General features: G+C 39.2%; 1 protein-coding gene across 3 annotated transcripts in view; it reads right to left on the minus strand.

The window, feature by feature from the left end:
• Positions 1–14,874, minus strand: part of LOC113636260 (myoferlin-like) — a 61,197-nt gene that overhangs the window by 11,404 nt on the left and 34,919 nt on the right. For all 3 annotated transcript variants that reach the window (XM_047812083.1, XM_047812084.1, XM_047812085.1), the window contains 10 exons: positions 10,175–10,330; positions 9,138–9,269; positions 8,871–9,034; positions 8,393–8,507; positions 7,446–7,548; positions 3,179–3,315; positions 1,086–1,250; positions 816–903; positions 370–447; positions 71–252 (listed from right to left, as the gene is read on the minus strand). In XM_047812083.1, the coding sequence (XP_047668039.1) occupies positions 71–252; positions 370–447; positions 816–903; positions 1,086–1,250; positions 3,179–3,315; positions 7,446–7,548; positions 8,393–8,507; positions 8,871–9,034; positions 9,138–9,269; positions 10,175–10,330 (1,320 nt within the window). The remainder of the gene's footprint in view (positions 1–70; positions 253–369; positions 448–815; positions 904–1,085; positions 1,251–3,178; positions 3,316–7,445; positions 7,549–8,392; positions 8,508–8,870; positions 9,035–9,137; positions 9,270–10,174; positions 10,331–14,874) is intronic.

A 14,874-nucleotide genomic window follows, 5' to 3' on the forward strand; every position in this document is an offset into this window, starting at 1 on the left:
TTATCATCATGAATAATTGTGATCAATTATGATGATTAAGCAGATTATCATAATAAGAAAGCAGTCATACCACTTGGTCACTGTCAAATAGCTCCAGGACAATGTCCGGTGGATTCTGGGCAACGGTTTGTGGCTCTCCATAGATTTCAATGTTATTAAAGATGAGGGTCTGGTCCCATGTGGGGTTAAGGTTGGCCTTAATGATCTCAGTGGTCTTGCTTACATGGAGAAAGGACACGTAGCAGTAGGGATCTGTAGGAAAACCAAATGCAAAATACCTGACCATTGCAGTGTACAGTCACCACATTAATAGCAGATGAAAAGCAAGAGGTGAAATTTGCAATTCCATTTTAGTGGAAAATGTCTCACCAGAAAAACCGTCTTTGTCCATAGGAAGCAGGTTCCGGGCCTGATAAACATACACTCTGAGGTGGTACATGTACGACCCTATGAGAACAAAAGAACAGTCTTAGCATTCATTTACAGAGTGCATAAGCCATCTACAAAATCTGCTTGATATTAAGATAAACTCTTGACACATGAATCAGTCTTTGTCCTAGACATGATTCAAGATGTTCTTTGCAAGAACACCAACTTTAGTGCAGCTGTAGAAATTGCAATTAGATAATTATGTAATTATGTAAGTAAGCACTGGAATTCAGAAACCAATTTGGCAGCTCTGAATGTTCTTTAATCGAGCTAGTTACCAGGGCTTCAGGCTTCCTCTGAGGAAAGGGAGTGGTGGGGGAAGTAGATCAGCAGCAGCGATCTTTTATACAAGGCTTTAATTAGATGGAATAAATCAAGCTACTCACTGTTGAAATAGCAGGAAACTGTGGGTGTGTTGGCACCAAAAAGCTTGGCTGCCTCTTTTTTGCTCGTTTTTTCATCAACGTCCACCCCCTAGAAACAAAACGCACAAAAAACACATCACAATTGACTATGAAAATTCCCTAAATACACTAACCTCTCTCGACTTAAATCTAAAATTACATCAAGTTTAAAACACTACATGATTCATTCTGTGGTAAGAACACAAACCCAGCAGATACACAATGCCCTAATGCAAATATAGAATTGCCCACCAGCGCCCCCTCTAGTTGGAATATGGCTGAAGCGCCCAAGCGGTCAGACGGGGCCATCTTTCTCCTCCAGCGTCTCCGGCGGATGGTATCCGAAGAACGTTCCTTCCTGTGAAACTTCCAGCCAAGCAGAGAGGTATATTCCCAGCCATCTCCTGCCTCTTTCTTCTATCAGGACATGGAGAAGGCCCAAAAAAGGAAAGTTGTTATTAACTACACCCAACACATTGTTACTTGAGTCAAGGCATCACAAAGAAAAGTGTTAAACACAACCTGTTGTGTAGCACAATTCTGCTTGATCTTTGTAGCAGAATCCTCGCAATTGCCCATGCATTTTATCTCCCATTCACCCAGGGGGTATTTTTATATAGAAATAAATATCTTAGCTCAGTCTGAGCTCTATTCTACAATAATACACAGGATGCCAGCCTCTGTGATTGACATTATGTAATATCATTTTAAAATATGACACTAATCTGACTGGGTTTCATAATCTTACATACATTCTTATCACCTACTAAAAGCTCTCAACATCTCTGAAGTTGGATGTGGTAGCTTAGTGGTTAAGGTGTTTGACTACTGATTGGAAGGTTGTTAGAATCCCAGGGCCACCAAGCTGCCACTGCTGGGCCCCTGAGCAAGGACCTTAACCCTCAATTATAATCATTCTTTAATAAATTCCCAAATTCAGCAAGATCTCAGCTAATGAGATTTTAATTCTTTAGAACTCTATAATAGAGTATAGAGAATGCTATAGAGTACACATTATGTATATTACATACAAAAATGAAAGGCTATGATAGGCTATACTACTACTTCTTCTTCATCTTCTTCTTTTTCTTCTACTGATGTGCTCGTTCCTAATCCTGTCCATCCTCGTCACTCCTAAAGAGAACCTAAACATCCTCATCTCTACTTCTCCCATCTCTGCCTCATGTCTTTTCCTCACTGCTAGTCTCTAACCCATACAGCAGAGCAGCTCTCACTACTGTCTTGTACACTTTGCCTTCCATTCTTACTGACACACACATTTGTCACACAACTCTCTTGTTACTTTTCTCCACCCAATCCAACCCGCCTGTACTCGCCTCTTCACCTCTTTTCCACACTCCCTGTCACACTGAATGGTTGACCCCAAATACTTAAACTCCTGCAACTTCTTGACTTGTAACCTCACTGTTCTACTTCCCTCCCTCTCGTTCATACACATGTATTCTGTCTTACTACGACTGACTTTCATTCCTCTTCTTTCCAATTATGACAGGCTCTACTCTAAAAAAAAAAAAACCAAAAAAACAAAACATTCTGATCTCTGGATCTGGAAGCTGTCATGATGTTGCTTCCCAAACTAGGAACCAAAGCTGGGAAGAAAACTCTGTGTGACTTTGCACTTTACTAAAATTTTCCATATACAGTATATTGAGACTTATTGGACACCATGTAGATAAAGATGTTTGGATAGACACTTTACACAAATAAAATTTATACCCCAGATGAACTCCAGTTTGAATGAAGAAACTAATTAGTTTAAATAAAAATACATTACTAGTATTGAGTGATATTTTTTATGAACCTTCATGGATCATGGTGTATTAACCATACCTATTAAATACCAGCGTGAAGTTAGCCCCCCAACCAACGCAAAACGTCAGCAAAATAGTCTCGTTCCTTCGTGCTCCATTTGTGCTGGTTTGTGTGCAAAAAATGTTGCTTGTGCTGCTTTGGTTTTTTAGATATTAAAAGAATAATTATAGGTAAATCTAGGTCACTCAGCCGCCCACCTGCTAAAAAAAATCACCCAAATTAGTCTTGTTCATTTGTGCCTCGTTTGTGTTGGTTTGTGCTGCTAAATGTATCGTTTGTGCTGTTTCTGTTCGAGACTATTTTTGGGGGCTGAGTGACCTAGATTTTTTACCTTTACATTTTTTGCAGCACAAACGGAGCACAAATGAACGAGACTATTTTGCTGACGTTTTGCGTTGGGTGGGGGGCCAACTTCACACTGGTCTATTAAATTACTAATACATATTTTAAGCTATATATAAAGGCTTATAATATTACTGATTTTAAACATCATCATCATGTCAGGTCCTTACTTCTATGGTAGGGGTGTCTGATATCTTCTTTCGGAGCCGGACCAGTCTTTTCCTGCGATGAACATGATACATTTTTTCTGCTGCTACCCAGGAGCTGGGTTTATCATCTGGAGGAACAGTAATGCCATACTCCCAACCTATTGATAGAAGCAAAAAATATGGCTCTCTGTCACGTCACATTCTATGTTTCTTGTCTATTGTAAGAAATTACAGAAATTGCACCCAAAATTCCACTCCAAGGTACACATATAAAAGAGCTCATTTCTAAAAAGGTTCAAGTATCATAAGGTAATACGTTTAGGACTCTAAACGTATAAACCTGATTCATTTATAAATATGGGAACGGCAGCAGGACATCAAGGATCACCATGAACAAAGGGTTTACGTGACTGCGATTACCATTTAAAGTGAAAATTTGACTGATAACAATTGCAACAATAACAAGACAAGATATACGTGACCGCGATTAACATTTAAAGACATCTGGCTAAATAACAAGGTGTGACCCAGCCATTTGGGAGACTCAGATCTTACGCTCAATACACATTCAAAGTAGAATCTCATTTAAACTACAAAGAGGAAAACAGTTTAAAATGTGTGAGCAGAATTTGCTCTGGGTTCGTGTTCTTTCTGACTCCGACGAACCCAAAGTACGCCATGTATTTTGTCACTGCTATGCTGGAATAAACTTCTTGTTCTGTATTAAGATCTTCAACATCATCGTCTTATTTTTACACTACGCATTTTTTTCTTACATTGGCGAGCCACCCAGCGACGGATTCCAAAAAAAAAAAAAAGTGGGGAAAGGTAAGAAAAGCGGTATTTTCTTCTTTTACGCTGTTTTTTTTTATTCAGGGAACCCCTTCGTTAAAAAAAAACCTAGAAAAGAAATGTTTTAGTGTAGAATAGAACATAGTTTACTGGTCATAAGCAGGAGGAGTTATTATTGTTAAGCCTATTCTGTACATTTCTGTTTAAGATTCTAACGAAACTGAATTAACCCGACGCAGTGTGGTGACAGAGTTGTATGTGAATCGTTGTTTCTAAAGTAACTGAAGCAAAGTGCTTAAGCTTATAGGTTTCTAAAGTAACTGAAACTTGTGTGTTTGTTATAATTCTGTTAAGATTCTAAAGTAACTGAATCAGTCCGACGCAGTGTGGCAGTTGAATTATAGCTAAGTGTTTCTAAAGTAACTGAAACAGTGATAGTGTAAAGAGCCCGACGCACCGCGGCTCTGTAGAGTTTAAAGCAATAACCCGAGGTAGTGTGGTGTTGTCTGACAGACTGTAACAGTGTTTTAAACTTACGTTTTAAGTCCATGTACTGTGGTTAAGTAAACACTTAGGTTTAATGCAAAAAACCCGACGTACTGTGGTTTTGTCCGACGTACTGTGACTGTGTTAAACTAACGGTTTAAATCCAAAAGTGCTGTGGCTAAGAAGACTGTTTTAAAATATAACAAAAACCCGACGTACTGTGGTTTTGTCCGACGAACTGTGACTGTGTTGCATTTTAAACTGTTTGTGAGTTTGTGAGTGTTACTGTCTGTGACTGAAAGTGTTTGTGAGTGTTATTGTTTGAGTGTTACTGTTGGTGAGTGTTTGTGACTGTTTGAGAGTGTGAGTGTTAAGTGTTACTGTAGTTGACCTCGAGGCCAGACGGAGTGTGTCTGTGTCCGAAGCAGTGAGACTTTTGAGGTCAAAAGCCCGACGTATTGTTCATTTGCGTCCGAAGCACTGAAGCTGTGAATAAATAGACTAACGGTTAACTAGATATCTTGTAGTCATAGAAACTGTGTAAAGTTTAAAGACTAAGATTTAAGGAAAGCTGTGAGTTTGTAAAAATATGGAACAGCTGACTGTTAAGTACATCGCTAAACACGGTTCTCAGGGAATGTTTGATGGAATAGAGAACATCGTGGATAAACCATTTGAGTGGGCTATTTCTAAGTTTGAAAATTATCCTAAAATGCCCAAGAACAAAAAAGGACAGATTGCCAAATCACTACAAGCAGTTCTTGCATCGTACAAAGTAACTAAGACTTTAAATGCATTAAAGGCTGAAAACGAGCAACTGCAATCTAGACTAGATGATGGGATAATATCTAAAAGAGATCACCAGATGAGTGAAATACTCTGGAAAGAAGAAAAGATTAGGATGCAGAGTGAAATTGTACACCTTAGAACTAACAACAGCATGCTTAGTTCATCTGTGGAAACATTGTTCAAAAATTTAGAGGAAGGAAAGTCTGCTTGTCAATTCCTTTAAAAAAAATGGCACAACTGAAATTAGCACCAGTAAGACATCTTTATGTGGTATGTGGAGTAATCAAGTTCCTGACATGTTAGACAGTGATGGGAACTCAAAGAGATTCTCAGTCAGTCAGCAGTCAACACTCTGACTGTACAGTTAAGTTCCCCATGGCTCCAGTTCACTTGACTACGACTATGCGTGCTAATGAAGAAGAGGAGGAACCAATGACCTCTACTATGGTCAGAGGGTTTAATCCCAATGAGCTAGAAGCTGTGATTAAAAGTATCGGTAAATTTGATCCTGCCAAACAAGATCCATTAGACTTTCTAAAGGTTTTCGAGCTATATGCTGACATTTACAAATTCACCGATGGTGATGCGTGTGTGTTGTTAACTGTGTGTTTGCCTGACACTTTGTCTGGAGCATTAAATGAGAAAGTCAAAACTAGAACTGCCAATAAGTTAGAGAGTAAACAAGCACTGCTTGAAGTCCTAGGTGTAATGTCAGTTGACTGGGATAAAATATCTGATGTGCACATGAGGACAGGGGAGCACCCCATGGCATTTTCAGAGCGATTATTGGAGACATTTAAAACTTTCAATGGCAATCCTGACATCACACCGAATGATGTCAGTTTTAAATCTGCTTTGATTAACAAATGTGACTCACTCACCCGTTCTGCTGTGTCGATGTTTGTAACCCATCTTTCTGATTATAATGACATCATTGCTAAAATGACACAGTTTTTCAACAACAATGCTAACTCAAAGAGGTCCCATCCTGTATCCGCAGTAGGTGTTAAAAATCTCAATAAGAATAGAGCCAGCAATGTTTCCTGGAAAAAAGAGACCTACACTACTGGAGATAGAAAGGAAAGACTACCCCCTCGTAACCCTGATAACCCCCTGGTGTGTTATTCATGTGGCATGAGGGACATATTTCAAGGGAATGCAAATTTTCCCTTAAGAGATCAGGCCCCAAAAAAGATTTACACCAGTTACAGGCTACAGTAAACAGACTGAGAAAGGAGCTCAAAAATCTGGGGAACTCCTTGCCTGGTATTTTTCACCAAACTACTCAACAAAGTCAGAAAAACAAAAATTCATTCTGGTCAGAATGTGTACCATCACAAATTTGAAAGTAGTGATGACGTTGTGGTAAAGAATTACCAAAATGAGGGCCCATGGTCTGCTCACCAGGATAGAGACCATGCAGAGATTCACATCACAAACTAAAAATGTCAACCTGGTAAGAGATCATTCCACATAGGTCCATTAATATCATAAAAAGCTGATGGCAGTCATCAGGGCCATGTAAATAGGCAAGTTTATGTTGTATGTGTTTGTAATGTTTTTTTTGTATGCTGTGTTAAAAAGGGGGGGGGGTATAAATTCATTATGTTTTTCAAGTGTTTTTCAGGTCAAAAAAAAAAAAAATAGATGTGGGGGATGGACTAGGAAGGCAGCTCTCATGACAGCAGTGCCCAACACTGTCCCAAAGTGCTTATCTACAATGGATCCAGGTTCCGGTCTTGGTGAACCTTACAGCATGATCTCCAGACCCAGAGGAACAGTGTAACAGGAATGTATAAGGTCTTCTTGACAACAGTGTTCCTGAGGTATCACAGTGATGTTGCAACCAGTTCATCACCTCCTCACCGAACATCTTCAAGTAAATAATCTCAAGGATTGGAAAGGATTTGAAAAATTGTTTGAAAGGATTCTAAGCATGGACAATTTGGGAATATTACAGAAGAATGTATTAAAGAATGGACTTTAAGGACTTTTAGGTTTATCACACAGTTACCATTGCAAGTTTGAAAAACAACCATTATGTGGGGCACCCCGCACTAATTATGAGGCTTGTGAAATCGATCTAACACATGTCCACAATAATAATATCTTTCTAAAATGTTTAGGTTTTATACAACAGGAGTATACAGGCACCATGTACAGAAGTCCACAATTTGTCAGACAGAAATGTTTCTAATTCATATGATGAATGATCTCAAACCTCTCTCATCCACAGCCCTGTTGCTGTCAAAGCTCCAGTCTTGTATCACCCTCCACCCTGGGGGACATTCAATCTCACTGGTTTTCTGGGCTTTCTCTCCATTCTGCACAGAACAAACACATCACTCTATCCTGTGAACAAACAGTTGCATTCAGCTTGCTTGGTTTAGCTATTGTCTGGGAAATAGGCTTATATGACAGCACCTGTCTCAGTCAGTGTTGACTTACAAATAGCATAATGCCATGTTCCCTGAGTCAGGTGGACTATGGGGAAATGGTGCAGATTCATGATTCCATTCCTTTCACTGCTTTGAATATTAAAAAAAAAAACACTTTTCCCTAACTGCTTAATTGCTTAATCAACATTCTCTGCTGTAGTGTGATCACAAATTTTCAATATTACATTGTTTCCAGTTATAATCATACAGCTGATATTTAGTTAATACTGCCATATAAACAGCAAAAAGAAAACATACATTTTCAATTAAAAAACACAGGTATGACACACACACACACACACACACACACACACATGCCAAAGTTTACATTGTGCCAGTGGTATGTAAATTAGGCAAACTGCACCTGTGGTTATTTGCATGCATGTTCTTCACAGACACCATCCAGAATTGGGGAACTAGCAGCTACTATGTAGCTAAATGCAAGCCACTGACCAGAAGGTTGTGAGTTCAAATCCCTCAACCATTAAGCTGCTGAGCCCCTGAGCAAAGCCCTTAACCCTCAACTGCCCCGTTGTATAAATTAAATAATTATACATTGCACTGGTCAAGGGCACCTGCCAAATTCTGTATATGGACTGGATTTACCATTTTTCATTTGAGATTCACTTATTTAAAAAATGGCCCTATGGTTTTTAACATTAAAATCTTTTGAGTGCGTACTGTAGGTGTGTGCTGTCAGAGACTGATAGAGGTTTTTTAACTTCCTCACCACATCAGTGTAGTGTTCAGTTGCTGGCTTCCACTCGCCGCCAGGGAAACGACTTTCATTTTCATACACTTCATCTGTGAACTCTGTGTGCCCTGCATCCGCCTCTGTCAGCAGACTGATAAAGACACACACACACACACATGTAATGACATCCCAGATAGCTTATATTGGATGTGATCGAGGGACAGGGTCACTAACAGAACCTAGCTGTCTGTTTAAACAATGTAACCAGGCTGGCTCATGGAATGTGTTTATATCACCCAAGCCAAGTGCCAATTTAGGCCAAGAGCCTCCATTTCCTCTTATTGTATGCTGAATAGTGTGAATAACATCCCAGGAAGCAGAACTAATACCAGCTCATACATTTTCTCATGACAGGAATGTTGTAGTTTTTGTTAGAAATAATACATCCCAGAATAAATATATAATAAATCCTGATATATTTTAAACATTTCCCATGTACCATTATGACACTTACCAGTTTTCAGGGTCGACGTACCAGTCACCCTCCCATTCCCAGCCACGTGGTGGCAGAAAGCACTCCTGCTTCAGCTTAATTTTCCCTGTCACATCAGAAAACTTGTGGCGGCCTACAAGGCTTGTGGATCCCCACTTTCTAAAAAATTGGGCCTGATTTTCATACTGTCACAGAGAGGGCTCATTAATATAATGATATAATTATGCAATACACAGCCTAAGTCAAATTCTGTGCTCTAGTTTCAAACCAACATGCATTATGTATTACCATTTCAGCATAGACGCTGAATGTTCCCTCTGCAAAGCTGTTGAACTTCTTCTCGTGAGCTGACAGGCCCAGCCACATGTTCAAACGCAGTTGCACAGGAATCTTCACACCTTTATTTTTGTCCATTGGGTACTGAAATGGCATGAAAAAGTATTTTGTGGGCAATTGGTAATGCATTACAGCTCTCACTTGTATCATTATGTCATGTTCCAAAAGTACCTTAACAATGGAACAATTTTCATTTATTTCACATTAGCACAGTAGTAGATCATGTCTTCATGCTCCAAAGCAAATGAAAGTGCAACAAGGGTTAAAGAGCCACTCAAACATATAAGATTGTATCTTAATTTCCCAAAGGCAATAAACTACTGCATAATGTTCTAGAAACAGCAATAACATGGTAATATTGGCCATGCCTAGGTATTACAAAAATGTAATCATAAAAAACATATCCTTAGGACTCTCCTAAGTTTATTTACACTGCTGTTTACATATTTAACAAGTCCTAATGCTTGGTTTGTTTAATTAGAAATCTGGGCATGGAGACGAGATGTGAGTTTGAGTCCTGATGATGCAAAAGACTTTGTGGCAGGAACCAAGGAAACAAAACGATCCGTGCTCACTGTGTGGGTGGGTGTGAATGGTATTGGCAGGTAAAGTGGTAGGTAGAATTGTATAAAAAATCCAAGAAATTATTTGGGCATTGTTCTTTTTGCATCTGACATTTAATGCTGTTTATTTTTTCTCATTTCCTAATACCACATAAAATATATTGTAATCTGATGTCTCTCCCTTTCTTCTGTCTTAATTTTTTATAAAAGTGTATAAAAGTGCTGTCTGTGTATAATCTGATATTTTTATAAAGCTAATTTAAATATCAAGTATTATCAAACATTTTGTAAAAGTAACTACAAAAATAAAATTTGTTCTTTAGACCCACTTTTGAACTAGATATCTGTGATAAATGAATGACTGCAACAAAACAGAGCAACATGGTCTGCTACCTTTTTGTGGTCTCAAACGTTTCAAAGGTTTACCTTCATGAAGATGGTCTGTGTCTTGCCACAGTACTTTCCAGTAGCTTCTTCACTGAGGGTGGAGAAGAGGACCTCATTGGCTGGGATGCGTGCATAAGCCATACGCTTCTCTCCTCTCAGCATCCAAATAATGATATCAGGCATGCTGTTCTGAGGCTGCAAACGAAAAGGAAATGCTTTTCTGTGCATGAAGTAATTAATGCTTCAGCAACACATGTCTCTGTATCTCATTCTTACAAAAACTATCAAGAACATAAATGCAGGGGGGCGCTGTTGAGCAGCCAATGGAGTAAGACGTGTGATTTGAGACTCCTGCAGAGTTTATGGTAATTGTTATTTTATGTCGCAATTTGGATTACCTTTTTGATATATTCACCCCTGGGATATTGTGTTAAAGCCTTTTTTCACCACTTGGACATAATATCATGGCTGGTAAAACAGCAAAAACCCGTGCCACCACGACCCAACAACTGAGGCCTGCTACACGGGTAGCGACCCCGGACCCTGGGGCTCTGTCTTCACCCCGCAGCTCCACCTCTCCCAGGGAAGTCGCCCAGGTAATTGATGCGGAGTCCCTGAAGCGAGAACTGCTAATCTCTTTAAAGCAAGACATTGCTGAGATTTTTAAGACCGAACTTCGTGCGGCACTGGGTGATGATTTGTCCACAATTAGAGCTGACCTACAGTCAGTAAAAACACAGCTGGTGAACGATAAGGCTGCTTCAGACGCAGAGTTGGCCACACTCAGAGGTACAGTGGGAGAAATGGGGGATTCTCTCTCCGTCTGTACTGATGATGTAGCAGAGCTTAAAAACAAACTCGCACATTTAACCGCGGAGTTTGTTTCACTGCAAAATAAGTGTGAGGACCTCGAATCTCGGTCACGACGAAATAATATTAGGATAGTCGGGATTCCTGAGGATACCGTCATTAACAATACAGTTGTCTCTACCCTACTTAAGGAAACTTTTAAACTTGATGAAACACCGCTGATAGACCGAGCACATAGAACCTCTCAGCCGAAGCCCAAACAAGGTGAGCGACCGCGCACTGTTATTGCCAGGTTTCACTATTATAGCGACTGTGAGAATGTTCTACGGCGTGCCAGAGAGAGACGACAAGAGGCTGTGGGTGAAATAAAGATGTCCGTTTTCCCCAACCACACGGCCAAGGTGGCCCGGGATCGAGCTGCATTTAATGAGGTCAGGAGGCAATTGCGCGGCCTGGAAGGGGTTCGTTATGGTCTTTTCTTTCCGGCTCGTTTGCGGATTACATATAAAGGCGTGGAAAAAGACTTTGTCTCTGCAGAAGAGGCCAAGAAGTATATAAAAACGATGAACATTGGGTAGCGTTTCAGTTTGCAGTAATATGGCAATATCGGTGTGTGTTTACTTCCTGTTTATATTATGGGGTTTACATTAATAATATTGCCTAATGTTCAGTATTAAGACTCTGTGGGAGTTATCTATCTCTCTACTGCAGCTTAGTCTCAGGCTATTCTCCAAGTTGATGTCACAATCACGTGGCATCAATGTTTTTTTCTCTTGTTCTTGTCTTTTTCTCTTCTTTTTTTCTCTCTTTTCCCTTTTTTTCTTTTTCTTTCTTTCTTTCTTTTTTTCGGGGTGTGTATATGTTCATGTTTGTGTGTGTGTGTGTGTGTGTGTGTGGGGGGGGGGGGGTCCTGGCCATTTGGTACTATTCATGTGCACTTAAATGAGTACTGTTAAGTCGAATTCCGGTAATCCTGGTGTAGGCCCACCTGTTCGTTTCACTAGCTGGAATATACGTGGCATGAGTAGCCCATCTAAACGTGGTAAAATTTTTAGCCATTTGAAACGGCTTAATTCCGACATAGTGTTTTTGCAAGAAACTCATCTCAAATCTAAAGATCATTATAGGCTGCAGGCTTCTTGGATAGGGCATGTCTTTCATTCTAACTTTAACTCTAAATCAAGAGGAGTTGCTATTTTGATCAATAAAAATATTCAGTTTCTACCTATTGATGTTATTGCTGATAAAAATGGCAGATATCTTATGGTTGTAGGCATGTTAATGCAAACAAAGGTGCTGCTGGCAAATGTCTATGCACCTAACTTTGATGATGTTGAATTCGCCAACAGATTACTTAGTAGCATACCTCATTTAAATTCTCATTTATTGATTTTTGGAGGTGATTTGAATTGTGTACTTGACCCAGTGCTAGATAGATCTAGTTCACGACCAATATCTCAGTCAGCTATGTCAAAATCCTTTTCTGACTTTATGAATCAGAATGGGTTGGTTGACCCTTGGAGAGTTCGTAACCCTTTAACTAAAAAATTCTCCTTTTTCTCTCAGGTTCACCAGTCATACTCAAGAATAGATTATTTCTTCATAGATAACAGCTTGAATTCATCTGTTGCTGCCATTGATTATTCAAGTATTTTAATATCAGATCACGCACCACTATTTCTGGATATTCAGCTGTCCACACAGATCTACTCCCCCCCCTTTGGAGATTTAATTCTCTATTGTTGGCAGATAACAAATTTTGTGAATTTCTGTCCACTTCTATTGATGAGTTTCTCCTTTTCAATCAGAACGAACTTACATCATCGTCTTTACTTTGGGAGTCACTGAAGGCTTTCCTTAGGGGGCAGATTATTTCATACTCTTCACATTATAATAAAAAACATAAGACCAAGCTTACAGAACTCAATTCTGCCATTGGTATCCTTGACCAAGAATGCGCATTCAATCCCTCTCCAGAACTGTTTAAGAAACGTCTTAACCTTAAGACAGAATTTGATTTGATCTCCACTAAGGAAGTAGAGCGATTGTTATTACAGACACGCGGCACTTACTATGAACATGGGGATAAAGCGAATCGACTATTGGCTCACCAATTGAAACGTCAATCTGCCTCACGTTTGATACCTAAAATTAATAATAATGTTAATGTAATTGTTACAGACCCGGTAGAAATTAATGCCACGTTCAAATTATTTTATACCTCTTTGTATAAATCCGAATTTCCGGATGATATTGATATTATGAATCAGTTTTTGGACAATCTTGAAAACCCTACCATTGATTCTGACCATGTACAAGAACTAGATGCCCCACTCTCCCTCGAAGAAATAAAATTCTCAATTAAAGCGATGCAGTCCAATAAAGCCCCGGGACCTGATGGGTATCCTATTGAGTTCTTTAAAAAATTTGTTAATAAATTAGCACCTCTACTTTTGTCAGTGTTTAATGAATCCTTGGAAAATGGTTTGCTCCCAACTACTATGACCCAAGCTTCGATAGCTCTTCTTTTGAAGAGTGACAAAGATCCAACTTTGTGTGGTTCCTATAGGCCTCTATCTTTGTTAAATGCTGATGTTAAAGTTCTGGCAATAACTATAGCTCTGCGCTTAGAGAGTGTGTTGCCCAGCATTATTTCTGAGGAGCAAAACGGTTTTATTAAGGGACGTCATTTATTTTTTAATACTCGCACTCTTTTAAATATTATTCATACTGTACATTCCGAAACGGTACCCGAGATTGTGATTTCAATGGATGCCGAAAAAGCATTTGATAGGGTAGAGTGGGAGTATTTATTCGCTGTATTAAAAAAATTTGGTTTTGGTAATAAATTTATTGGTTGGGTGAAATTACTTTATACATCACCTCAAGCCAGCATTCAAACAAACAATGTGCGTTCAGAGTATTTCACATTAAAACGTGGGACACGTCAGGGTTGCCCTCTCTCTCCATCTTTATTTGCCTTGGCCATTGAACCATTGGCCATTTCATTACGATCCTCTACTTTATTTAAAGGCGTCACTAGGAACGGCATCGAACACAGACTATCATTGTATGCAGATGATTTGTTGCTCTATGTATCAGACCCTGTGTCTGGTCTACCTGGTATCTTGTCCACTCTTGATACATTCAGCTCCTTTTCTGGATATAAATTAAATTTTCAGAAGAGTGAATGCTATCCAATTAACACAACTGCTTTGCAACTTAAGCATCTGGACATGCCCTTCAAAATCAGTCCCGCTGGATTTAGATATCTTGGTATTAATGTGACACGTACATTTTCAGGTCTTTTTTCTGCAAACTTTACTCCACTCGTAACTAAGATGAAGTCTGACCTTCAGAGATGGAATAGTCTGCCTTTGTCTCTGATTGGGAAGATTAATGCTATAAAAATGAATGTTCTGCCTAAATTTCTTTTTTTATTTCTAACAATCCCATTGTTCTTACCTAAACATTTCTTTGACTCATTAGATAAAACGATTAATGCTTTCATTTGGTCCGGGGGATGTCCCAGGGTGCGTAAGTCATTACTCCAGAGATGTAAGTCTAGCGGTGGTCTGGCACTACCAAATTTTCAGTTTTATTACTGGGCAGCACACATCCATAAGATACGGTGCTGGGTTGAGTCACCTCATTTAGCATGGTGTAAGTTAGAAGCCCAGTCATGTTCTTCCTCATCCTCTATACCTGCTCTTATATACTCTTCTCTTCCAATAAAAATTTCTTTGTATGTTAAAAGCTCTGTTGTGTTTAATACTCTAAAAATCTGGTATCAATTTAGGAAACATTTCAAGTTTGTAACTGCTTCTCCTTTAGGTCCATTATGTAGCAATCATCATTTCCCCCCTTCGTGTCTGGATTCTTTTTTCTTAGTGTGGTATAGCAAAGGTATACACTGTCTTCTTGACTTA

This window comes from Tachysurus fulvidraco, chromosome 4 (genome assembly GCF_022655615.1).
Source record: "Tachysurus fulvidraco isolate hzauxx_2018 chromosome 4, HZAU_PFXX_2.0, whole genome shotgun sequence".
Classification (NCBI taxonomy): domain Eukaryota; kingdom Metazoa; phylum Chordata; class Actinopteri; order Siluriformes; family Bagridae; genus Tachysurus; species Tachysurus fulvidraco.